Source organism: Rana temporaria, chromosome 6, assembly GCF_905171775.1.
Source record: "Rana temporaria chromosome 6, aRanTem1.1, whole genome shotgun sequence".
NCBI classification, from domain to species: Eukaryota; Metazoa; Chordata; class Amphibia; order Anura; family Ranidae; genus Rana; species Rana temporaria.
In genome coordinates, this window is record NC_053494.1 from 57,620,323 (window position 1) to 57,646,615 (window position 26,293).

Consider the following 26,293-nt stretch of genomic DNA (forward strand, 5'->3'; position numbering starts at 1 on the left):
ACTATGGAAGTACAGTAGTAAATCCCCCTCACACTCATGACAATGTCAGCGGTGCTCTGGAAGGTGACACCGTTATTTCAAATTCCCCCCCACATTCCACCCGCGTCACCGCCGGGCCCCTCACTCACGTGACCTCCTCAACCGTCTCCTTGTTGCTAGCTGCCCCCACCCTCTCCCCCTTTCAGCTGTTGCTATGTTAGTCTTAATTGCGGAGCTTCCATTGGCCGAAAGCTTCTGCTAACGTCACCAAAATCTATATATAAGGGGCACCGTTATGCAAATGGCGGAGCGGGCTGGGCTGTGGTGTGCTGGGAGGATGCCATTCTGCAGCCCGAACCCAGAGCAGCGCTGACCGGGCGGCCGGGAGAACGGCTCCGGAAGTCCGACTGGGTGAGCCTTCGCCGCAGACGTTTAACCCTTGTGTGTGTGTGTGTGGAATGACGGTGTGCCAGGCTACCATTTGCCCACGGTGCATGGCATTGACCCCTACCTGGCACTGCCTTTTAGGGGACTCTGCGGGCCATGTCACCTATATGATGGGTATGGCACTCTATATGGTCCTGTATATGAAGAGTATCGTCCTCAATAGATAAAAATATGGTCCTGTATATGATGAGTATGGTCCTCTATAGATTATATATGGTCCTGTATGTGTGTGTGTGTGTGTGTGTAGTATGGTCCTCTATAGATTATATATGGTCCTGTATGTGTGTGTGTGTGGAGTATGGTCCTCTATAGATTATATATGGTCCTGTCCTCTATAGATTATATATGGTCCTGTATGTGTGTGTGTAGTATGGTCCTCTATAGATTATATATGGTCCTGTATGTGTGTGTGTGTGTAGTATGGTCCTCTATAGATTATATATGGTCCTGTGTGTGTGTGTGTGTAGTATGGTCCTCTATAGATTATATATGGTCCTGTGTGTGTGTGTGTGTAGTATGGTCCTCTATAGATTATATATGGTCCTGTATGTGTGTGTGTGTAGTATGGTCCTCTATAGATTATATATGGTCCTGTATGTGTGTGTGTGGAGTATGGTCCTCTATAGATTATATATGGTCCTGTATGTGTGTGTAGTATGGTCCTCTATAGATTATATATGGTCCTGTATGTGTGTGTGGAGTATGGTCCTCTATAGATTATATATGGTCCTGTCCTCTATAGATTATATATGGTCCTGTATGTGTGTGGAGTATGGTCCTCTATAGATAATATATATGGTCCTGTATATGAGTATAGTCCTCTATAGATTATATATGGCCCTGTATATAATGAGTATGGTCCTCTATAGATAATATATATGGTCCTGTATGTGGTGAGTATGGTACTCTATATGTATGGTCCTGTATATGAAGAGTATAGTCCTCCATATATATATATATATATATATATATATTATATTCCTGTATATGAAGAGTATAGTCCCCTATATGTTATATATGGTCCTTTTTATATTAAGACTATAGTCCTCCTATATTCTATATATGGTCCTCTAAACGATCCTCTATATGTGATATGTATGGTCCTTTACATGAAGCGTATAGTCCTCTATATATAATATATATGAAGAGTATGGTCGTCTATATGAAGAGTATAGTCCTCTAGGATATATATATTTTTTATATATAATATATTGGTCCTTTTTATATGAAGGGTATCGTCCTCCTATGTGGTGTATACGGTCCTCTCTATATAATATATGTATACGGTCCTCTCTATATAATATATGTATACGGTCCTCCCTATATAATATATGTATACGGTCCTCTAGATGAGATATTTATTCCTGTATATGAAGGGTATAGTCTATATGATGTATATGAAGAGTATAGTCCTCTATATGATGTATATGGTCCTGTATAAGAAGAGTATAGTCCTCCTATATGGTGTATATGGTCCTGCATACGATGTTCAGGATGATCCATGCTGTGTGGTGTCAGTGATGGAGAGATGTTCCCTGGGTGCCCCATGGTAAATGTCATGCACAGTGTCTCCTGGTCCCTCAGATATGGGTGCACTCAGAAGGGGATCTCACTCAATGGAGTCTCCCTACTGCCTGCCGCTGAATCCTATTGGTGACTTATTTGCAATGATTCCCTTCTTCCCCTTTTTTTATGATTTCTCGTTGGGGGAAATTTAATTTCTTTTTATTTTTATGGGATTGATTACATGTATAGTGACTTGTATGTCATCCGCTCTGTGATTGGGTGGGAGAAGTGTCCGTCGCTCGGTGATCACCTGTATAGATACTGATCGGTGAAGGAGAATGGTTTGTAGTAGAGCTCAGTCACCTCGTGGTGTAGCTCTAAATTGAACCCACAGCAGTGACTATCACTAGTAGCTATGTGATCCAATGACTAGGTACAAATCACTATTGGGGCTCCTTTACATAAGCATTGCTCTCTGAAGAACGATTTGTGGTAGATCGCTTTCCAGAGACTGTATGACAGCTAAGGAGACGCTAATATTTTGCTGTCTCACTGCCTGTTTTAACCCCCAAAGGTCCACACCAGTGTGCCACAAGCACATGCATTACACACAGCGGCTGTTCATTTGAATGTGTCGTGTTCTGCAGGCAGTGCAATCATTCTTGTTGCAAAGCATCAACACGCAGCAAGTATACAACCCTGTCCGGCTATACTTCTCAAATGGTCCGGGGGCCCATGTCGGCATCTTCTCACCAGTATTCAGGCATCTGAAAACCTTCTGTGCTGCAGCTGCCCCCCCTTTTTTCTTACCTGAACCTGATCATTCCAGCAATGAGCACAAGCCCAGGTATTTGCACCACTTCCTGGTATAGACTCCCGCAGGAGTCCAGCCGCCTTCCGCGTCAACCAGATCCCCCCCCACCCCCTGTTGTGTTCTGGGAAAAACTTGTCTCCCAGAACACAGTGAGGACCAGTGGGAACGGCGCAGCGCAACTCGCGCATGCGCATTAGGGAACCGGGCAGTGAAGCCGCAACGCTTCACTTCCCGATTCCCTCACCGAGGATGGTGGCAGGGGAAGCTGAGAGCCGAGCACTAGCTCGGCTTCGGCGTCGCGGGCGACCTGGACAGGTAAGTGTCCATTTTTTAAAAGTCAGCAGCTGCTGTATTTGTAGCTGCTGGCTTTTAAACTTTTTTCTGGTGAAGTATTTTTTATTTATTCTTTGGTTTAAAAATAAGAAAAATGTTCTACTTACTTACCTGCTCTGTGCAGTGGTTTTTGGTTTTGCACAGAGCAGCCCAGATCCTCCACCTCTCTGGTCCTTGGCCGCCGATGCTCCTGACCTCTCTCTCCTGCCAAGTGCCCTTACAGTAAGCAGTTTGCTATGGGGGGGCACCCGTGCCAAGCCGCTGCTCTGTATGTCCATTCAGAGACAGTCATGGTTCAGCCCCACCCCCTTTTTTTCTTTCCTCATTGGCACACTGACTTTGACAGCAGCGGGAGCGAGTGACGCACATTGCTGTGTCTCAGCCAATCAGGAGGGAGAGTCCTGAACAGCCGAGGCTCTCGTGTAACATTGCTGGATCGAGATGGGGCTCAGGTACGTTTCGGGGGGGGGGGGGGGCTGCTGCACACAGAAGGCATTTTAGCATAATGCATTAAGATGAAAAACCTTCTGACTTTAGAACCACTTTAACTGGAAGGGTCAATGGGACTTTAAAACCTTTTGTATAACTATTGCTGTAGACTGACAGATGAGTGTTTTATAGGGTGGGTTGTCTGGAGATGGCGGCCGGTCATATCAGGATTTCCTCAGGATCTAGTTACAATCTGTAGGGAAATGAGTGTTGCTTCTGCCAGTGATGTGAGCCGAGGATATCGGATACTTTGATGCTGACTTCTCTAACATCTATTTTCTCCCTGTCTGGAATTGGGCCATTGTGGTTTAACATGAAATAGGAGGAGAATCTCGGGGAAAGAGCTGACTACAAAGGACTGGTCTCTGTACATAAGAACATGAAAGAAATGTGGTATAAAATATCAGTGCTAGATGAGGACACAATCTCCGGGGCCTATGAGGTGGCTACTAATGTTCTGCCCTTCAGGATCCTGTAAAGCTTCAGACTTTTGTTAAGAATGTGCTTTTCTTTAACCACTTAAAGCGGAGGTTCGGACCAATTTTTTTTTTTTTGTAAATCCAGCAGCTACAAATACGGCAGCTGCTGACTTTTAAAAAATGGACACTTACCTGTCCAGCATGCCCGCGATGTCAGCAGACGAGGCTGAGCAATCGTTCGGTCCTCGGCTGCTTCTGCCGCCATCCTCGGTGAGGGAATCAGGAAGTGATATATAAGAAGGCCAGTATGGTGGCCTGAGTTTATGGGAGGAGCCCACTCACCCATGCTTCTTGTCGTTTCAGTGCGCGATAGTACACGTCACTGGGCCAACTCTTCCCAGCTCACCTCATGTCTGTGAGTCTGCATTCAATCGCATTCGATACCCTCCCGCCCTTCCCTTTTTCAGGGAACTTCTCAGTATATCCTTCTTCAATTAACTACCCATTACTTATCTTGGGTATGCCCCCTTTTCTTGGCACACCGACCAGACCACCAAGGCCCACTTCAGGTCTATTTATGTTGTAAGTCTTGTCGCGTGTTTGTGATCCACATCGCTCTCGGTCAGAGGGCCACAACCATAAATGTAAATTACCATCGTGCCTAAAATGACAACTACAAGAAAAGAAAATTCTTCGAACATGGAACTTTAAAGGTGCCTGACCATGCATATAAAATACTGTTAAAATTCCATAGAAGTCCCAAAACATGGCTTCTATTTTATCCACAAACATATAATGCATAAAATTCCTACAAATGAGTTTCACAGTTGACACCACTATGCTATTGCTAGAACTTGGATGGTATATAGGCTTAGAATGGCCCTGGAATTGGGGATTTAAATGTTGTCACAATGGGGGTTATTTACCAAAGGTAAATGCACTTTGCACTGCAAGTGCACTTTTAAGTGCAGTCGCTGTAGATATGAAGGGGAAATGCAAGGAAAAGAAAAACACAGCATTTTTGCTTGCACATGATTGGATGATAATATCAGCAGAGCTTCCCCTCATTTCAGAACTACAGCAACTGCACTTATAAGTGCACTTGTAATGCAAAGTGGATTTGCCTTTCTTGTATAACCCCCATTGTGTTTCATGGGGTTCCAAACACCCCGCTTCAGGTAATGTGAAACTATAAAATATAATACGTTTTCATTGATTGTGGTTGGTGGTCCCAAGGCTTCTGATCCCAGTATTGACAATGGTACAATAAAGGTAAACAATTTTACAAAGATCTGGTATTCCAATGATCACTTTTTGAATTCAAATTGATTCTTTTATAGTCAGGAACCTTATAAGCTCAATGTTAGAGGAATTTATATTTTCCATTTTTGGTTTTAATACCACTTTAAGAATATTTGACCAGAAGAGGAAATCGTATGAGGTTCCTCTGCACTGTGTACAAAGTGTTTGGACGTTCTGGGCTCCCCACTGACAGTGTAATGAAGCGGCTACTGCACAGCGTGAACTGCTGTACAGAACTGATACAATGTTGCAGACAGAACTCCGTTTGACAAGTTTACTGGACTGGAATCTATGAACAAAATCAGGTAAGCCTACTTTCACACAGCTCTGTAGCATTTTATATGCATTTCCAGCGCGTTTTGACATGTTGTGCTCATCCCGCGCTTGACAAATTAATTAAATTAAATGAAGGTGAGAAAGTAAAAATCCCGATTGTAGCACTCTCACTGATATTCACACATAAATATAATAAAGTCCTGCAAACAAAATATGAGTCCACCAAAAGTGTGCACAATCTTCATGAAGCTACTGTGCACCAATCACCAAGTGATTATAATGGCGCTTACCAAATCCTTGGACCCTACAACCCAAAAGTTCTAAAAGATGACAGATCCCGCAAGGATGGATGGATGGCTCAAGCTCTCTTCCTCTCACAACTCGACAAGCCTCAGGCCTCTCTCTCATGCCCCAAAAGCAGGGGCGAACTGACCATTCGGGCACTGCCCGAAGGCCCCATGTCACTAGGGGGCCCCATCAGGGTTGCCAGCCTCAGTAAAACCAGGGGCAGTATGTAAAAATCATTTTTTTTTCATCTGTCCCTGAAATGTCCCTTACCGACATCCTTTTGGTCTAAAAATCCCAAGATTATAGCTGCCCCGACTCTCCAGTACCTTTTCAGTATTTGTATTCTCTATGTGTGTACAGTATACTGTGTGTGAGTGAATACTTGGTATGTATACTGTCTGTATGTGTGTGTGTCTTCTGTGTGGCCCCACAATCTCCTATTGCCCTGGGGCCCCATGAGTTGTCAGTCCGCCCCTGCCCAAAAGTGGTCACTGGATCCCTCCTCCTATACCGTTCTTGGCAGGAAAAACACATTCCAAGGAACGAGCAATGAAAACCCATAGTGATCTACCGTTTTTAAATATATTTTTTTTATTAATAAACCAAGTGGGTACTAATTTAAAAAAAAAAATACAGTATGACAAGCATATCGCACAGCACTGCCGACTCAGCAGGTGTTATAACGCCACTGCTAAACCCTTTGATGCATTTTTGCCACATATTAACTTGGAAAGGGAGCTGCATTTTTGGTTGATGTGGTTTTGAAAACCGCTGAAAAGATGCAGCATGCAGGACTTGTAAAACCGCACTTGCAAGCCCAGTGGTGTGAAGGTTGCAAGGTAGAATTGCAGGAAAAACACATCAGTGTGAAAGGGCACTATGGTAGACCATGCAGTTCTGTCTCTGTGCCATAGTGTCAATTGTGTATAGCAGTTCCCTCTCTGCAAAGCCTGATTCATTACACTGTCAGCAGTGAGCACAGTGATATTTCCTCCTCTGGTCGAATAATTTTAGCCTATAGTGTTAAGCAGGCCATACATGGATCACAATTCAGTCGATTTAGATCCATGCTTGGGCAGGCTAGTTGAACAAAAATTGTGCGTTCAACTTCTGTACAATTTAGTCTGCTTGGCTTTTCCCAAACAATAAGTGGGAATTGTGGCGTCATGTATCCCAGGAGTCCTAGTGACGAAGTTTCTTGTTATTTCCAGACAGGAAATGACACGAATGGGAGGACTGTGATGTCATGATTTTTTTTATTAATTTTTTATGTGGATGAGGCTAGGATGGCCTTCAAATCTATACCAGCTGTGCTTGTGGCCAAGAGGGCTGAGGGGGCATGGTTTACAGAGCAGTGGGTGGGGCTACGACAACCTTCAAAATTATACCAGGTGTGTTGGTAGACGGGAGGGCTGATCGGGAGGGGCATGGCTTGCAAGGTGGTAGGTGGGGCTAGGATGGATTTCAAAACCACAGCAGCTGTGTTTGTGGACAAGAGGGCTGAGGGGGCGTGGTTTACAGAGCAGTGGGTGGGGCTACAACAACCTTCAAAATTATACCAGCTGTGTTGGTAGACGGGAGGGCTGATTGGGAGGGGCATGGCTTGCAAGGTGGGGCTAGGATGGACTTCGAAGCCACACCAGCTGTGTTTGTGGACAAGAGGGCTGAGCTGGAGTGGCGTGGTTTACAGGTCGGTTGGTGGAGCTAAGATGGGACAGAATCTCGCCATTAGAGCTATTTGCACTGTCTGTAGATAGGAGGAAAATGAGCAAGAGGCGTGGTATATAAAGCGGTGGTGGGGCTGAGCCGGCCTTTAAAAGGATACCGGCTGTTTGTAAACGAAGGGGCTGAGCTGGAGGGGCCTGGAATGTCGTGATTGACAGGTTGCTATAACAGGGCGGGGACTTCTGCCGATGCGGCCATTGCTATGGCAACTTGTTGGGAAGAGAGAAAGCTGCTCAGTAGCTTCACTGCGCAGGTGCAAGATTGGAACCTGTCTGCTGGGTAGCCAGCTGCACAGAAATCTAATAAACAGAAATGCAGATTGGTGGACTTCAGATGCCCACAGCTAACATGGAACCTTCCTGCTTCCGAGATCTGGTTAGTAATAAACCATTTTTTTTTACTAAAACTACAACACATATGACATGTTCTAAACGGTCATGTAAATTTTTAGAGAAATACAGAGAAGTCTTTAAAAAAAAAAAGTGTTTTGGGGGACTGGAACTCTGCTTTAAAGTGGTTGTAAATTCCCCCCCCCCCTGAAAAAAACTGCAAGACAAAGGCACAATGAGCTAGTATGCATAGCATACAAGCTCATTATGAAATACTTACCTTAGATCGAAGCCCCCGCAGCAGGCCTCGTACACCGTTCCAGCCGGCGACATCGCTCCCTGAGTTACTTCTGGGTATCGCGGGCTCCGGTGTTATGATTGGCCGGAGCCGCATGTGCACGGGAGCCGCCGGTAACGGCATACTAGCTGAAGCGATTATAATATGATTATAAATGGACCCAAATGTGTATGTACACTACAATTAATATCTGCTACCATTGTTTGCGTAATCTGCCGTTTATCCCGCTGCATAGGATTTTCAAGATACCACCTGTGCTTGAAATGTCAGAAGTGTATGAGTAATGTCTGTACAAATCTGTATGTATGATCCATTCATCCACATAACCTTGTCCATAAATTGGAAACAACCCTGGCCTTAAGGTATACTTGCAGGAGTACTTGTACTCCTGCAATTGGTCTGATGCTTGACCCAATACCTGGGCAGTCGAGGGTGGTCAGAGACGCGGTCGGGGGGAGTTACAAGCACCAAACTCCCTGTATAGCTTTCAATAAAGCAGCTGACAGACCCCCCCCCCTGCGCGGCTGTCGGCTGCTTTATTAAAATCTATACAGGAAGATCAGTGCTTGCAACTCCTGACCCAATAACCCGACTGTCCCCTGTGTGCTCCTCCGGCCCCCCGCCATGTCCTCTGTGCTCCTCCGGTCCCCCCTGTCCCGGATCTGTCAGTGATCACTGACTGTCTATTCATACCTGGGCATCGTAATCTGTGATTACGATGTCTCAGTTTATGAATGAACAGGAGCCGCTGTCTCCAGTCCATTAATTTTCAGTGCAGCTGAGGCTGCAACGAAAGGGACTGGGCAATGTGTGTCCTTAGTCCCTCTCTTTGTCTCAAAGGGGGATGTAGTAATAATAATAATAATAATAATAATAATAATAATAATAAATTGTATATTTAAAGGGTAAAAATAAAATAAGAAAAACACTGACACCCCCCCCCCCCCCAAAACAAAAGCCTTGTAAAAAAAAAAATATATATATATATAGATTTGTAAAAAGTAATTAAAAAAATAAAATTGGCAAAAAATAAATGACTGACACTGTCGCATGATATAAAAAATATAGTAATCAGTGCACTTTTTGCCTAATCCAGCCTTCATACATCAGCTCAGTGTTTTAGCGGCGTGGATTGGTCCTTTATGAGGTAGAACAAAAGTTTGATCCTGAGTGTATTACAGGAGGGACACATCAGAGGTGCATAGAGGACCTCTTGGATATTGTAGTATACAGTAAATGAGGTTTTATAATCACCTTGTAATGTGGTGATCACTATTAAGTTGCAAAATTGAGTTGTTGAAAAAAGCGATTCAATGTTGAGTATGCATTCAGTATTGAAATATTATATTTTTATGTTTTCCCAAAGTAATAAGAAAAAGAGAATAGAAAATAAAGGTCTGGTGTGACCCCACTAACACCTCCATCCCTATTGGTACACAAAAAGACAAAAGGGGGCAGCCCTGGGACTTTGAATGAGGTGAGAGAGGTTTAGCCAATGTTCACAACCAACAATGAGACAAAATCAATTTTATTATTTTGAAAGTGTTATGTAACGAAGTGGCAACAACGATTGTGAGTTACCCGGCATAATAGCCAATGTACACAGCACAGATGAAAGTAAATATATAAAGATTTATTACAATTGTTAATACATCAATGAGCAACAATAAAACTTGAAAGTTGCAGGGCCAGTGGATGCACATATACAATAAACAAATAAAATGTGCATACATATAAACAGAGAAATATGTAGACATAATGCAGACATCAATAATATCCAGCATGTACAGGCATAAAACAAGCATCGATAAAGCCCTACTAGTTTCGCCAGGCCCTGCTCGCTTCTTCAGGGGCGGATGCATGAATGTTGTATCTGCAATGTAAGTGATACAATCAATAGATGTATGTTATTAAATGGGGGGCAGGCGGAATGGTTGGCAAGAGAGGTCTGAAGAGGGACCTCATACTTACCAATGGGCTGAAATGAATTGCCAAACGCTGGATATCAGGATGGTGGCCATGTAGTGCATTCAGCTCGGGAGCTGAGGAGACGGAGCAAACAAAAGCCACAACAGGGGAACGTCCGGAGGATCAGCATGGTCTGGATGGAGGCATTTCTCACTGCAGTCTCCACGAAGCCCCTTGTGATCATGTCTAGAAAATATCTGCAAGGATGAACATGTATCAGAAGGCATCATGGTTGCAAAATGAGCTTAATGTGTAAGGTTATACTAGATGGAGTATAATCTATATATAAGGATGTAAGTAAATGAATTAAGCTTTCTGAAGTATGTTCACATGAAAGACTATCTGAGATATGGTATATACACGAATGCAAACCAACATGGTTACAAAGTTGGTATGGGCAGGGAGACTACGGGACAATGTAGAAATGATATAAATATTACCAGACCTTTATTTATTTTTTCTGATTGAACCCGGGTTGAAGACACCCATTTTAGCCCACAAACTGGTCTGCTGTTACCATTAGCCATTCATTACATCTAATGCATATCACCCTTTGGCCACCAACATTTGCATATTACTCCCAGGGGGCCTTTCAGGGCTAATCTGTTTCTCTCTCTCGCGCTGTTTTTATTGGATGGCGGTGGTCTCCATCCAGCTCGGGGGCTGCGATGTGCATAGGGGAGTTCTATTCTTGATCTCTTGCTGTCCTTTCCCTGTCTGTTGACAGGGGTGGCCACCTGCACATCGGCACCATGTTTTCCACACCCACACACGGACGTCTCCCTGATGTCATTGAGGTGTGGGTCATACTGGACGGTTGGGTGGTTGCTGCAGTTGCGCACCCCCTCTGGCAGTGGACGTCTTATTGATGCCTATGCGTACATGACGCTGGGGGCGGAGCCTTCAGGCCCTTGTGGGCATATTTTGGACGTTCAGCACGGCTGGAACTTCGTTTCACAACTTGATGGTTGGATAGAGCAGTCACATCTTTAAGAACAAACCAAGGTATAACTTATATACTTTCTTTACCCCTATTGGGTCTGTTACATTGTTCTTTTACACATGTAATATTTATATCATTTCTACATTGTCCCGTAGTCTCCCTGGCCATACCAACTTTGTAACCATGTTGGTTTGCATTCATGTATATACCATATCTCAGATAGTCTCTCATGTTAACATACTTCAGTAAGCTTAATTCATTTACTTACATCCTTATATATAGATTATACTCTAGTATAACCTTACACATTAAGCTCATTTTGCAACCATGATGCCTTCTGATACATGTGCATCCTTGCAGATATTTTCTAGACATGATCACAAGGGGCTTAGTGGAGACTGCAGTGAGAAATACCTCCATCCAGACCATGCTGATCCTCCGGATGTTCCCCTGTTGTGGCTTTTGTTTGCTCCGTCTCCTCAGCTCCCGAGCTGGATGCACTACACGGCCGCTATCCTGATATCCAGCATTTGGCAATTCATTTCAGCCCATTGGTAAGTATGAGGTCCCTCTTCAGACCTCTTGCCAATCATTCCCACCTGCCCCCCATTTAATAACATACATCTATTGATTTTATCACTTACATTGCAGATACAACATTCATGCATCTGCCCCTGAAGAAGCGAGCAGGGTCTCGTGAAACTAGTAGGGCTTTATCGATGCTTGTTTTATGACTGTACATGCTGGATATTATTGATGTCTGTATTATGTCTACATATTTCTGTTTATATGTATGCACATTTTATTTGTTTATTGTATATATGCATCCACTGGCCCTGCAACTTTCAAGTTTTTTTGTTGCTCATTGATGTATTAACAATTGTAATCTTTATATATTTACTTTCATTTGTGCTGTGTACATTGGCTATTATGCCGGGTAACTCGCACTCATTGTTGTTGCCACTTCGTTACATAACACTTTGGGACAAAATCAATTTATTTTCAAAGTAATAAGGGATAATGATTTTATAAACAAGTGCATATGAAAGACATTTTGCCTGCAGCTTCCATAATAAGCTTCTATTTTGTAATGTACATGTGAAAATAAATGACAGCTGAAATCTGATTGCTGTGGGCAACATACATTCCTTTGAGTTTTGTGTTTCTTTTTCTGCGAATGCTGTTAACTGCAAATGTCTTGTGCTTATTACAGTTAGAGACGGTTCACACAGGGGCAACCTGGGATCCGACTTGAAGTTGCCCCAAGTCCTGTGGTTGAGAAAATCAATGGAAGTGAATGGGAGCCGTCTTAATACACACTACTGAAGTCACTCCGACTTCAGAAAAGGTTCCTGTACTACTTCAATCCGACTTGTAGGCAACTTGTACCCATTGATTTCAATGGAAGTTGCCTCAGAAGTTGGATAACTGTCTTAACTGAAGCAACAATACAGGAAGATAACATACATTTCTCAGGCAAACCTCCCCCTCCCACAGAGTTGATTGTTGTTTGATTGGCCATTGTCCTGAAGGTGACTTGAAGTTGCCTTGTAAGTTGCCCAATGATTCATACTCAAGTCGTGTCCAAGTTGCCTCCCAAAGTCGTGTTGCCCCAGTGTGAACCGGCTCTCAGGGTTGTGTTGTGTTTTATGTGGTATATTCATATTTTATGCAGTTGCATTTTCCTGAACACAGAATGAATTGTTGCTTTGCAAATGATCGTTCAATGCTGTTAAACTAGAATAAAACGCTCATTGTTTTTTAGCTCAACAAAATGAGCACTCTAAAATCAACATTTCCCTGTAAGCCATTTGTTACATTTCTTACCTTTTTAGCATTTGCAGTTTACAACATTCAATGCTGCTGACTCCTGCTCTCTAAGTTTTAAAGGAGGGGGGAGTTTGGGACTTTACATGGGGCACAGAGAGGACCCGGGTGTAGAAAAATCATTTATTGACCAACTTCTCTCCAAGTTCTGCTTCTCCCAGCCTTCACAGGGGTGGGCGGTGTAATCCTGAGTCGGCCTGCTCCTCCTGGAGAAAGGAGGAGCGGGGTAGTGCCTTGTCGTCCTGAGGCAAATAATCTAGTGTTTGGTGTGTGAGAACATACAATGAAGTTGAGTTTTGCCCACAGCACTTCAGACAAGGGGATGGAGAAGGGCTTTGCATTTTTCAATTTAAATAAATTGAAACGCATCAAAATGCAAAAAAAAATTGCATGCCGCGTGTGTGGTGTCACCCATTTACATTGCGTACTGCAATGTAATTTGTCTGAAATGTCAACTCGCATCAACATGCATCTATACTTTGATGTGTTTGTTCTGCTGGCATACATTGATTTGAGTCTTAATGCAAGCATTCTGATGCATATCTATTCATTTGAATAGAAAATGCCTCAAGCAAAGATGTTGAATCAATATGAAATGTCAAAACTGATTGTTTCAGAAAAGTATTGATTGCAAATTGTATTTAGTTTCAAATGTATTAACACCTTGAATAATCAAGTAGATGAATCGGTCATGTCTGCTAAACACTACTAGTGTAGTACTCAGAACACCATGACTATAAATAGCACAAAATGGCTTGCATGTATCGAAAATAAGACAGTAATATAGTGAAAAAGTGACATAATTGTCTCATCTCATCATAATAGAGAACATTGTCCCTGCATTCCTGTATGAGACAAAGAAGAAATGTGCAGCAATACTCAGATATACTGTCGTGAGGGCTGTACAATGATCAGGGAGAAAAAAAAGAATTCAGAAAGTCTTCTTCAGAGTCCATCACAGTGAAGGCCGGCACATTGATTACTTTCCATATTTCCCAGTGAATCCCACTGATGGAGAGGACGTCATTGTAAGAGGGGAGAAGCATGGAGGGCCGCTAGACCCCAATTCACACACAACATTGAAATCAAGTTCAACCTACACATCCACTGGGAGGGGAAGGAGATGCCTTGTCAGTCATAGCTCTCATTATATCGTTTCAATGATGCATCACAACACCCACAGGAAAAGTATTCTGTGTAAATTATTGGCGTAACCAAACATCACATCCGCTTGGGTTGCACAGACACAAATTGGCATAACATGAACAGGTTTGCGATTGTTAGGGCTCTTTCACACTGAGCGCCCGTACAGGTCCGTCTGTCAGTTTTTTTTGCGGACCTGTACAGGCGCTCTGTGCTCCTCTATGGAGCCGCGGATGTCAGCGGTGACATCCGACCCGCCAAAAGTGTGACGGAGGAAAAACCTACTTTTCCTTCCGTCTGGTGGATCGGATGCATACGGTCCGTGTTCATCCGATCCCCCCCATAGGGGGGAGCGGAGAAAAGACGGGGTGGTCCCTGCACAGTGTGCGGGGACCGCCCTGTCATCCGCCGGCTCAGCGGGGATCAACGGAGCGATCCACGCTGAGCAAGTGGAGGTGCACGGGGCGGATCATTACTGATCCGCCCCGTGTGAAAGAGGCCTTAGTTTTAAATGACCTTGAACTCAATTATGTTTGGGTTTACATCCACTTTAAGTGAAACACTAACATTTTTTTTTTTTGATGTCGCAATGTAGAGTAAGTTTTCTTATCTGTGCCTAGTCTTGCCACACAGAGTTAATCCAGCTCTGAGCAATCCTCTTTTAATGTTCAGTGAAAATTAAGACTTCCAGTCAAAAACCTGTTTAAATACAAAGTCCTTTCCTCTCTCCTTGCTTTGAGTGACAGGTTATTTACATATCTTGCTTGGACATGTTTATCATATGTTATGTTTATCATAATATGAGGTGATCCACAGGTCATTGCATATTACCAGGATGTGTTATGTGGGGGAGAGGTGGATTTCTCACTTTTTATACTGTGGATCACCTCATATTATGATTAACATAACATAACATATGATAAACATGTCCAAGCTAGATATGTAAATAACCTGTCACTCAAAGCAAGGAGAGAGGAATGGACTTTGTATTTAGACAGGGTTTTATCTGGAAGTCTGTTCATTTTCACTGAACAAAAAAAGAGGATTGCTCAGAGCTGGATTAACTCTGTGTGGCAAGACTGGGCACAGATGATAGGAAATCTTATACTGTACATTGTGTTTTTTTTATGTCACAATTTTGGGTTTACATCCACTTTAAAGCAAGTGAATGACATAAACAGGTCATCTCCATTCTGAGCATTTAGTCCAGAACCACAGATTTGAAATTCCACCAATTCCTTCATCTATAGCCCTGAAGAAACATGCATCCTTTAAAGTGGAGTTCCACCCATAAATATAACATTACATTAGTAGTTTTAAAAAAAAATGTCATTAATCCTTTAAGAAAAAAACAATTTTTTTTAAGATGCCTTCAAAGTGTTGTTTCTAGGCAGAATAGTTAATCTTCCCTCTTCCTGCACCTAGGTGCTTAAGCTTCACCGCACAGACTCCTGGGAATGTAGTGGGTGTAACTTTCCAGGAGTCTGTGCACTCCCCAGTCTCAAAGAATCATGTAACTTGGACAGTACAGGTGCTGAAACCTGATCTGAAAACTATTACATTGCTTGTGCAGCACTGAGCATGTGCGAGATCTGCAAGGCTGAAATCCAGGAAGTCATACAGTCTGGCTTCATGATGCCCACACTTAAGATGGCCCCAGTCAATTTCTATTTTATAAAGTGTCTAAATGCTGTAACAACCTAACAAAATGGACCTTAGTTTACAGACTAACTTTACTAGAATACATTAAGCTTGTGTATTACAGGGGTATTTATATTTAAAAAGTGAAATTGTGGCCGGAACTCCGCTTTAACTCTTGAAACACACTGGCTATATATTTAAAGATTTGTTTACCAACATACACAATTTGTCCTTTTACTGGATGCAAGTTTCAAGACCTTTTATTATCCACAGCGCTCCATACCTACCTTGACAAACGTGACCATTGAGCCCATTGCACACAGATGGTTTGAAGCTTAAAATATGATGGGGAGATCCACAAGTACACAGTGTTTCACTTTTGTGGCAGGCAAACGAAAAACGCTATATATATATATATATATATATATATATATATATATATATATATATATATATATATATATATATATATATGGCTTTGGCTTCAGCATTGGTGGGGGGGGGGGGTTGCCTTTCCTCTGGATTAACTGTGGGTATAGGAGTGTGTATTTTGGATTGTATATAAATATACAGTGTCTCGCAAAAGTGAGTACACCCTTCCACATTTTTGTAAATATTTTTTGTGACAACACAGAAGAAATTACATGTTGTTACAATGTAAAGTAGTGAGTGTACAGCTTGTATAACAGCGTAAATTTGCTGTACCCTCAAAATAACTCGACACACAGCCATTAAAGTCTAAACCGCTGACAACAAAAGTCAGTACACCCCTAAGTGAAAATGTCCAAATTGGGCCCAATTAGCCATTTTTCCTCCCCAGTGTCATGTGACACGTTGGTGTTACAAGGTCTCGGGTGTGTTAAATTTGGTGTTTATCACTCTATCTTCTATGATGGAAGTTCAACATGGCACCTCATGGCAAAGAGCTCTCTGAGGATCTGAAAAAAAAACTCTACATAAAGATGGCCTAGGCTATAAGAAGATTGCCAAGACCATGAAACTGAGCTGCAGCACGGTTGCCAAAATCATTCCACTCCAAAACAGGCCTCGCCATGGTTGAATGCATGTGAGCAGCGTCGTATACAGAGGTTGTTTTTGGGAAATGGACATATGAGTGTTGCCTGAAAGAAGCCTCATCTGCAGTCCCAATGTGAAAGCCTGAGTGCTGTCAGAGCCCAAAAAACACTGGTAAAGCGCTGCTATAACCCCTTTCACACTGGGGCGTTTTTCAGGTGCTCAATGGGAAGAAGGCTTTAGGTGTCATGTATTCAACGCTCCTAAAACGCTGCAAACAAGTTGCTTGCAGGACTTTTTTTTGACGCCCTGCCAGCGCAGCGCTTCAGTGTGAAAACACTCGGGCTTTCACATTGGGATTGTAGATGCAACTTCTTTCAGGCGCTGTACAGGCACTTTTTTTTTTTTTACCGCTGAGACCCCTTTTACACTGGGGTCGTTTTTCAGGCGCTTTAGTGTGAAAGTACTCGGGCTTTCACATTGGTATTGCAGATGCAGCTTCTTTCAGGCGCTTTACATGCGCTTTCTTTTAATGCTAAAGCGCCTGAAAAAAACCCCAGTGTCAAAGGGGTCTTAAGCAGAACCTGATCCCCCTCCTTTCCAACACTGGGCCGTCAGGCAGTATTCCAACACATCAACCCCAAACACACCTTCAAGACGACCACTGCCTTGCTAAAGAAGCTGATGGTAAAGGTGATTAACTTGGCAAGCATGTCTCCAGATCTAAACCTTATTGAGCATCTGTGGGGCATCCTCAAACGGAAGGTGCTCTAACATCCACCAGCTCCGTGATGTCATCATGGAGGAGTGGAAGAGGTCTCCAGTGACAACCAGTGAAGCTTCGGTGAACTCCATACCCAAGAGGGTTAAGGCAATGCTGGAAAATATTGGTGGCCACACTATTGACACTTTGGGCCCAATTTGGAAATTTTAACCTAGGGGTGTACTCACTTTTGTTGCCAGCGGTTTAGACATTAATGGCTGTGTGTTGAGTTATTTTGAGGGGACAGAAAATGTACACTGTTATACAAGCTGTACACTCACTACTTTACATTGTAGCAAAGTGTCATTTCTTCAGTGTTGTCCCATGAAAAGATAATAAATTTACAAAAATGTGAGGGGTGCACTGACTTTTGTGAGATACTGTATCTATTTTTTTCCTTTCTATCGGTTAAACTGGATAGACTTGTGTCTTTTTTCAACCAGGCTAACTATGTAACTGCAGCATCTATGTCAATGATTGGGCACAAGGATGCAAAGCGCGAAAAGATGCCGGATGTCTTTTTCTGTTTGTTTTTGGATTAATGCCACAGAGTACCGAAACCAGAGGGCCAACTTGACAGCCTGGCAACTAGCATTTTCAAAATGAGAGCCTATGCATTTAATTAAATCTAGTCCGTGCTTTTACATTTAGTTCTTCTAAAGTTAGAAAAACATGTAGGGAAGAAAAGGCGGCATTGTGAGCATGTGAAATGTTAAATCTTGTTACGACATACATCTAATAAATTGCTGGAAGTATTCCTATAGGAGATCATTATTGTCATAATCAGGCTAAAGGGGTTGTAAAGGTTTGTTTTTTTATTTTCTAAATAGGTTCCTTTAAGCTAGTTCATTGTTAGTTCACTTACCTTTTCCTTAGATTTCCCTTCTTATTTATTTATTTTATTTTTTATTACTATATGTTTGTGAAGCGCACATATACCACCAGTCGGTGGTGCCAAAGCGCTTTGTGACAGCCTGTATGTTCTGCTGAGGGTAGCATAAATAAGAAAAAATGCAGTAGGGCGAGAGAAAAGATAAAGAAAAAAAGAGGAAAAGGGAGACTAGAAATCAGCAAATGGATGAACGTAGAAAAATTGGCCTAAGTTTGAAAAGCTTGGCCGAATAGCCAGGTCTTCAGCTTCTTCCTGAATGTATATAGGCTTGGGGAAACATTTTTTTTTCTTTGTCTCAATTTTTCACTTCCTATTCCTCCTGAGTAAGCTTGCCCCCATCATCCGAGCTGTTCTGGCTGGGGGTTAGTCAGTGTGCTTGTCCCCTCCCTTGGGACTACATCCCTGCGGTGTGCGTCTCCCCGCAGGGATGTAGTCCCAAGGGAGGGGGCGAGCACGCCGACTAATCCCCAGCCAGAACGGCTCGGATGATGGGGGCAAGCTTACTGAGGAGGAACAGGAAGTGAGAAATTCAGACAAAGAAAAAAACATTTTAGAAGGGAAATCGAAGGAAAAGGTAAGTGAACCAACAAAGCACTAGCTTAAAGGAACCAATTTAGAAAATAAGAAACTAATCTTTACAACCCCTTAATCATTCTGTTTCTATGTTGGGGATAACAGCCTTGCTCTGGTATCTACTTCCCATCTATTAGAGATATACAGCAAAGTGTAACCTTCTAAATTTTGCTCAAATTATAGTCTTGCTGCAGGAGAAAAAAACATGAAGGATGTTAGAAACCAGTAATGCTGTTAATTAACTACTGCTATTTTAATACAGGGCAGGCTCTTACAAAAAAAGAAAACTGTGATAAAATGATATGTACTGTTAAAAGAACGTCACTGCAAGAATAAAATATAAAATGGGCAAAACTAAATTTAAAGGCACCATTTTTGATATATATATATATATATATATATATATATTTTTATTCCTGTTTTGAAAAATTAACTTGAATGGTGATCCTTTTGGCTCTAGGACACCAATTTATTTTTAAGCAATGGATTGTGAGTATAGACAGATATAATATATTTAACACCACCATTACACACCTAACAATGGCTCTACCTAAGGCCCCCCCTTCCTGAGACACCAACTCCGTAACTGGTCACCACCCACCATCTGTATGATCGCTTATTGGGTTAAAGAACAGATTTACATATTGTCTGTTTAATTCATAATGTGTATCATTCATGATTACTTTCTTTTTATGTTGCTTTGTGATTCCATCTTTCAAGTTTTCATTTGCCAATTATAATGGCTCCTATGTATTCTTGCTCCATGGCTGCTGAATGATGTCATCTTTCTCTCTCGTGATAGAAAAAGATGACATGTTTTTTATCCATGGCTTAAAAGCTGTTTTGGGTTTAGATACTTTAAGCATAGCAGTGGGGGTTACACTTTAGCAGCTTGTATGGCATGCCCATAAATCCTAATTAGATTAATGTCAGGTATAAAAGTAGTGCTGAACTACCACATCCTGTCTCATGTACATTACTATTGGTAATTGAACTAGCCCATCATACTGATGGGCCACTAAGGAATCTTTGGAAGGGAATGAGAAAGCTTCTATCTTATTAGTAAGTGTTGGTGCTTAGCCCAGAGTGGCCTGAGGTTTGGACGGAGTGCTACACGTATGTACAGGCAGCTCTAGGCACTGGTGTTTCAGGTCTTTTAACCACTTAAGGACCACCCCATGTACATATACGTCCACAATATGGCACGTACAGGCACATGGGCGTATAGGTACGTCCTCGCCTATTAGCGGGTGGGGGGTCCGATCGGGACCCCCCCCGCTACATGCGGAGGTCGGGTCCGCTCGGGGAGCGATCCGGGACCACGGCGCGGCTATTTGTTTATAGCCGCTCTGTCGCGATCGCTCCCCGGAGCTGAAGAACGAGGAGAGCCGTGTGAAAACACGGCTTCCCCGTCCTTCACTATGGCGGCGCATCGATCGCGTCATTCCCTTTATAGGGAAGACACGATCGATGACGTCATTCCTACAGCCACACCCCCAAACAGTTGTAAACACATACTAGGTGCACCCTAACTCCTACAGCGCCACCTGTGGTTAACTCCCAAACTGCAACTGTCATTTTCACAATAAAGAATGCAATTTAAATGCATTTTTTGCTGTGAAAATGACAATGGTCCCAAAAATGTGTCAAAATTGTCCGAAGTGTCCGCCATAATGTCGCAGTCACGAAAAAAATTGCTGATCGCCGCCATTAGTAGTAAAAAAAAAATAAAAAAAAAAAATGCAATAAAACTATCCCCTATTTTGTAAACACTATAAATTTTGCGCAAACCAATCGATAAACGCTTATTGCGATTTTTTTTACTAAAAATAGGTAGAAGAATACGTATCGGCCTAAACTGAGGAAAAAAAATGTTTTTATATATGTTTTTGGGGGATATTTATTACAGCAAAAAGTAAAAAATATTGCTTTTTTTTCCAAAATTGTCGCTCTATTTTTGTTTATAGCGCAAAAACTAAAAACCGCAGATGTGATCAAATACCACCAAAAGAAAGCTCTATTTGTGGGGAAAAAAGGACGCCAATTTTGTTTGGGAGCCACGTCGCACGACCGCGCAATTGTCTGTTAAAGCGACGCAGTCCCGAACTGTAAAAACACCTTGGGTCTTTAGGCTGCATATTGGTCCGGGGCTTAAGTGGTTAAGTGCCCCCTTCACACCATGTGTTTGTGGTAACATGTGGCAACACAAATTAAGCTGGTACAAAGTGGGGACATTTATTTGCATTTAAAGAAAGGGAGAACAGAGAAAAATGGTCCTCTTTTATGAAGACTACATTAACCATCTGTGGTTCAAATGTACACGGAAAGCTGGAGCCCCCAAGAGAACTTTCACTTATGCTGAATGTCTACTGCTAAAGTAACCAGAAACATATCTGATCTAGAAAATTGGCTGAACAATATATATAAAAAAAAAAAAAAAATTGGGCAGGTGAGAAAGTTAAACCTAACATATACCTATGCAACCTAAATGTACAATTGTAAAAGGATTGGCAATAAAGTAACATCCTACTGGTGAAGTCATCCTACATATAAGGGAAAATTTTGTTGGGGGCTCTAGCTTTCTGTTTTTCATTTCAGCCACAGATGGTTAATACAGCCGTCGTCCAGCAAAGCATTTTTCTCTGTTCTGCTTTTCTTTTAAGAAGAAAATAAAGCCTCAGAATGGCAGAACTAAGCAAAAGTCCCAGGGGTCAGTGGTGTTCACAGACAAGAAGAAAACCGATCTCTAAACAAAGAACTTCCGTTCACAGCCAAGGAAGAAAATAGACAAATTGAAGGCCAGTCTTTCTGCAAGAAGCCCTGCATGATATAACACTGATCTGGATTTATATTTTCATTGAATCTGTGCCACAAATTCAGAAAACAGCTACACAGAATTGTGTTTAATATAAATAACTTGGGAGGGACTGTTATCTATACTAATGACTCGGTGTAGATGACAGTCTTTAGCTAAGGGTCCCCGAGTTACAAACATCCGAGTTGCGAACGACTCCTACTTACGAACGGGTGTTGGTGAGGAGCTCCAAGAATCCTGCACTCCATCCTTAGCCATACATACACATAAACGCTGAGAAACAACCTAATTACCTGCCTGCCTGTTCCTCTGCATACCCTGCTGTGTCCTGTGCCTGTATTGCGGCGATCCATCGGCCCCCGCCATCTTTCTGGCCTGTGCCTTGTTGGAGTGAACCGTTCCTGGCCTGGCTGTGAGTTAAGGGGACCTCCTTCTCATCCTGCCTGCCCATCTACAGGCCTGGTACGGTCCAGTGGCTTGCCGGGCCGCTAAAACCGTGTGTCATGGCCGCGGCCTAGTGAAGCCTGCAGATCACCGCTCTTTCCTGTGCCGCTGTTCCGATTATACAAACAAATTCGACTTGAGAACATACCTACAGTCCCTCTCTTGTTCATAACCCAGGAACCCCTGTAGAAGGAAAACAATACGAACACAGGGGAAATGTATTTCCTCCAAGTATATCTTTGGAAGACACCGACCTCCTGACTGTGGAACTGCTGGGCACATGCCCACTGTTCTTTCATACATTATACAACAATACAAATAATGCCATCATGAATGTTTTTAAAGTCCAACTTTTCAAACATGTATTTTACATCTATTACTTTACTCCTCAGTCTGATTCCAAACACCTCTTCCTAGGCCATAGGTGCTCAACCAATGGCCCTCCAGCTGTTTTGGAACTACAAGTCACGTGAGGCATTGCAAAGTTGACAGTTACACAAGCATGACTCCCAAAGGCAGAGGCATGATGGGACTTGTAGTTCCACAACAGCTGGAGGACCACAGGTTGAGCACCCATGTCCTAGGCTATTCTGCAGTTTAATGGATAAAATATTCACAGCCTTTGCCATGAATTCAAATTGAGCTCAGGTGCCCCCTGTTTCCACTGATCATCCTTGAGATGATGTCCTAGGCCATGCTGCAGTTTAATGGATCACGGTCACAACTTTCTCTGAGCCAAGCTACTTTCCATCACCAAGGACCAGGGATTTTACCCCACTTGTTATATTTTTTGGGGCACTAGTCCCCTCATTGCCCCTGTGAATTCTCCTGCCTCTGTAGCCTATGAGAGAGGACCTGGCAGTTGGAAGTGTCAGCTCCACCAATAGAGGGTGTCTACTGCATGCAGGTGGGAAGGAGGTTGCTAATATCCTGGAGTCAAGCTTTAAGCAATCAACAACAAAGCTCAAAGTTTACATACCATAAAAATTTTGATCTTGCCTTGTGCCCAAGAAATATAATTTCCCAGGCAAGTTTTCTTTTAATTGCTGTATAGCACCTGAGATGTGTTTTACCTCAAAACAACGTTGAAGAGAAACGAGCAGAGCAGAACAGAACGTTGCTGCTCCCTCACTATGTTTTCCTGTTATATGGGCTATACTTCATCATGTTATAAGGCAGTAGGAGGAAAATTATTAAGTAAAAAATGCAGATGGTCATAATCAACAGTTGTTGTGAGTTACTATCCTTTATGCGTTGCTCTGGCTTTTATTAATATTTCAGCTGATTTCTTTTAGGGGTAAAGGATTAGTTCACCTTTTCAGAAACAACCTTCTCAGTCTCCAATGTTCTCAGGCCTCTTTCACACGGAGCGGATCTGTATTGATCCGCCCCGTGTGTGTCCGTCGGCTCAGCGGGGATCATCCGTAAATCCCCGCTGAGCTGTCGGCGGACAGGGCGGTCCCCACACACTGTGCAGAGACCGCCCTGTCTTTCCTCCGCTCTCCCCTATGGAGAATCGGATGAATACGGACCATGTGTCCGTATTCATCCGATCCGTTCCGCCAGACGGAAGAAAAATAGGGTTTTCTTCCGTCTGAAAAAGCGGATCTTTGCGGACGTTGGTGGATGCATCATCCGCTAACGTCCACAATCCCATAGGGATGCATTACAAGTCCGTAAACTGACTTGTAATAAACGGACCGTTTTTGTCCGCCCGTGTGAAAGGGCCCTTACCCTCATCAGCTGTCACGGCCCACGCAGCCGGCGTAGCATTACAGGGATTTGAAATTTCCACTCTTCTTTCCCTTGTTTCTATCGGGCTTAAATGACTATTCAGAGCGGTTCTGATGGTCAGCACAAGCATAGGACCACTTTGACCAATGGGAATTGCGCTGATTCATCCTGGAAGCCCTACAGAAAAAAATAAAGAAGGGGCGGGGAGAACAGGGATTTCAACACTGCTACACCAGCAGGGTGGGCACTGACGGCTAATCACCTGTAAAGCTACATACAGTGCCGGCATGGGGAGGTTGTGAGGTGTTCACATTTTTATTTAATTTTTTCAGAAAAGGTGAACTTCCACTTTAAGTCACTAAGAAAGCAGAGACCAAGTGTTGGCTTGCCAAGATTTAATGGGACTCTGCCAGGCAGATCTCCCTGCTTTGCTGTGGCTATAACATACAATAGCGTCAGTTTACCAAGCCTCAGAAATTATTTTACATGATTTTATCGTTTTCAGTTCACATACAAAAATACTGCATGGGTGTGAAATCTTTATCCACTTGAGACCATTTTTAAATCTTGAAAGCCTTTTATTAGTTGTACTCACATTTGCCTCATCCTTCTAAAAGCAGTAACCAATGCCTTTCTGTAAATGACAGTGAATAGTTCATGTTTAATGTCTTTCTTTTTTTCTCTTTACAGTGTCCAGCCTCTTGGGACCTGGGACAAGACTGAATTCCAAGTGTCTGAGCTATTACACCTCAGTGTCAGCCATGTCCATTATGGACCATGACCCCACCACAGGGGTTGTTACAGTAATCGTCATCCTTATTGCCATTGCAGCCCTCGGTGCCTTAATCCTGGGTTGTTGGTGTTATCTACGCCTGCAGAAGTTCAGCCAGTCAGAGGATGAGGAGAGTATTGTTGGGGAAGGAGAAACCAAAGAGCCTTTTCTCTTGGTTCAGTATTCCGCCAAAGGACCTCGGGTGGAGAAGAAAACCAAGCTAACCCCCAATGGCACTGAGTCTCATAGCTGAGTTCTCTGTTTGACAACCCAAGAAAGCAGAACTACTACTGTGAAACTAGACCCCTGTCCTGGCCGGAAGGTGTATTCCCTCCCCAGCAGCCAGTCTACAGCTGACCATACTGCATGCATGCAGTACTCTTTCTTTCAGCCCTTCGTTTTCATATCATGTGTTACTTGAATGTGCTTCATCCTGCTTCAGTAGACGTCTTCCCTGGAATGTGAACTCCCCGTCCTGTGATCGGTGTAAATAGCATTTTTATCCTTAATTTATCTTGATTTCCTAAAGCAAACTGTTTTAAGGATTGGATCTTCAGCAAGATCTCTTTCCAGTAGCAGTGACTAACACCCAAATGGAGAGTTTTCTTTATATACCTACTACATTTTCATTTCCTTTAGACAGGGAAAGAAGAGCAACATGATGCATGAGTTTATTGAATTAGCTTTAAGCTTTGTAACTGTGGTGACACTGCCAGCTCTGGTGGCTTGACCTGCGAAGCCTGTGATTGGTCACTTGCCTTATATTTTAAAGTGTACCAGGAGGCTCTCCGCAAGGAGGTGGCAGAGGAGCAGTTATGCAGATTTATTTTGTAATACTAAAACGAAAATTTTAGATTTTTCACTACAACATGTACATTTTGTATGTTTGTTTTTTCATTCTTGTTATTGTGTATGTATGAGTAATGTGCTAATATAGAATGTTTTTATTACTGTTTAATATTGGTAGGGCGAAGCTGGGCAATGCTCTGCATTAGTCCCTTTGCCTCCACCACAACATCATCATTTTAAAGAAAGCACTTGCCTATTGTTGGATTGATTTTGGCTTTTTTTTTTATGCCAGATGACCACATTGATAGGCTATTAATGTGTATTAACTACTCTTATTTTATATGTGACTATTGCCTAACCACTGTACATGTGGCATTTTGTTGTCTGAGATGAAAATAGGCATTTTATCAAGCAATTGAGCCATGTCCATGTAATGTCACTGGGAACTAGAGTACTGCCGGAGTGCATGGGTGATCTACATAACTGCCATTGTTTTGTATGTAGGCACTTTCACTATGAATGATATATTTACTTTTGTGTTTGCAGCACTTGAAAAGTTGGTAGTACGAGCAGGATACATTTACCCTAAATAAGTTCAGTTTCTAGCAGCATGGCCTGGACTTTCCTGGCTCTGCAGTATTCTAAATTTGGTTGTGCATAGGAGATCTGCTGCTTATTTAGCCCATTGCTGAGCCGGTCTATCATCTCCAAACAGCTCTCGTGGTGGCCAAGAAAAGCTTGCTATTATTTATCAACAATCAAAAAAAAAA

General features: G+C 42.7%; 1 protein-coding gene across 1 annotated transcript; it reads left to right on the forward strand.

Annotated features, from left to right (window-relative positions):
* Positions 1–265: 265 nt before the first annotated feature.
* On the forward strand, positions 266–26,293 carry SNN (stannin). The gene is made up of 2 exons (XM_040356860.1): positions 266–390; positions 24,653–26,293. Exon 2 carries the CDS (start codon positions 24,724–24,726, stop codon positions 24,985–24,987), a length of 264 nt encoding a protein of 87 aa, XP_040212794.1. The 5' UTR covers positions 266–390; positions 24,653–24,723; the 3' UTR covers positions 24,988–26,293.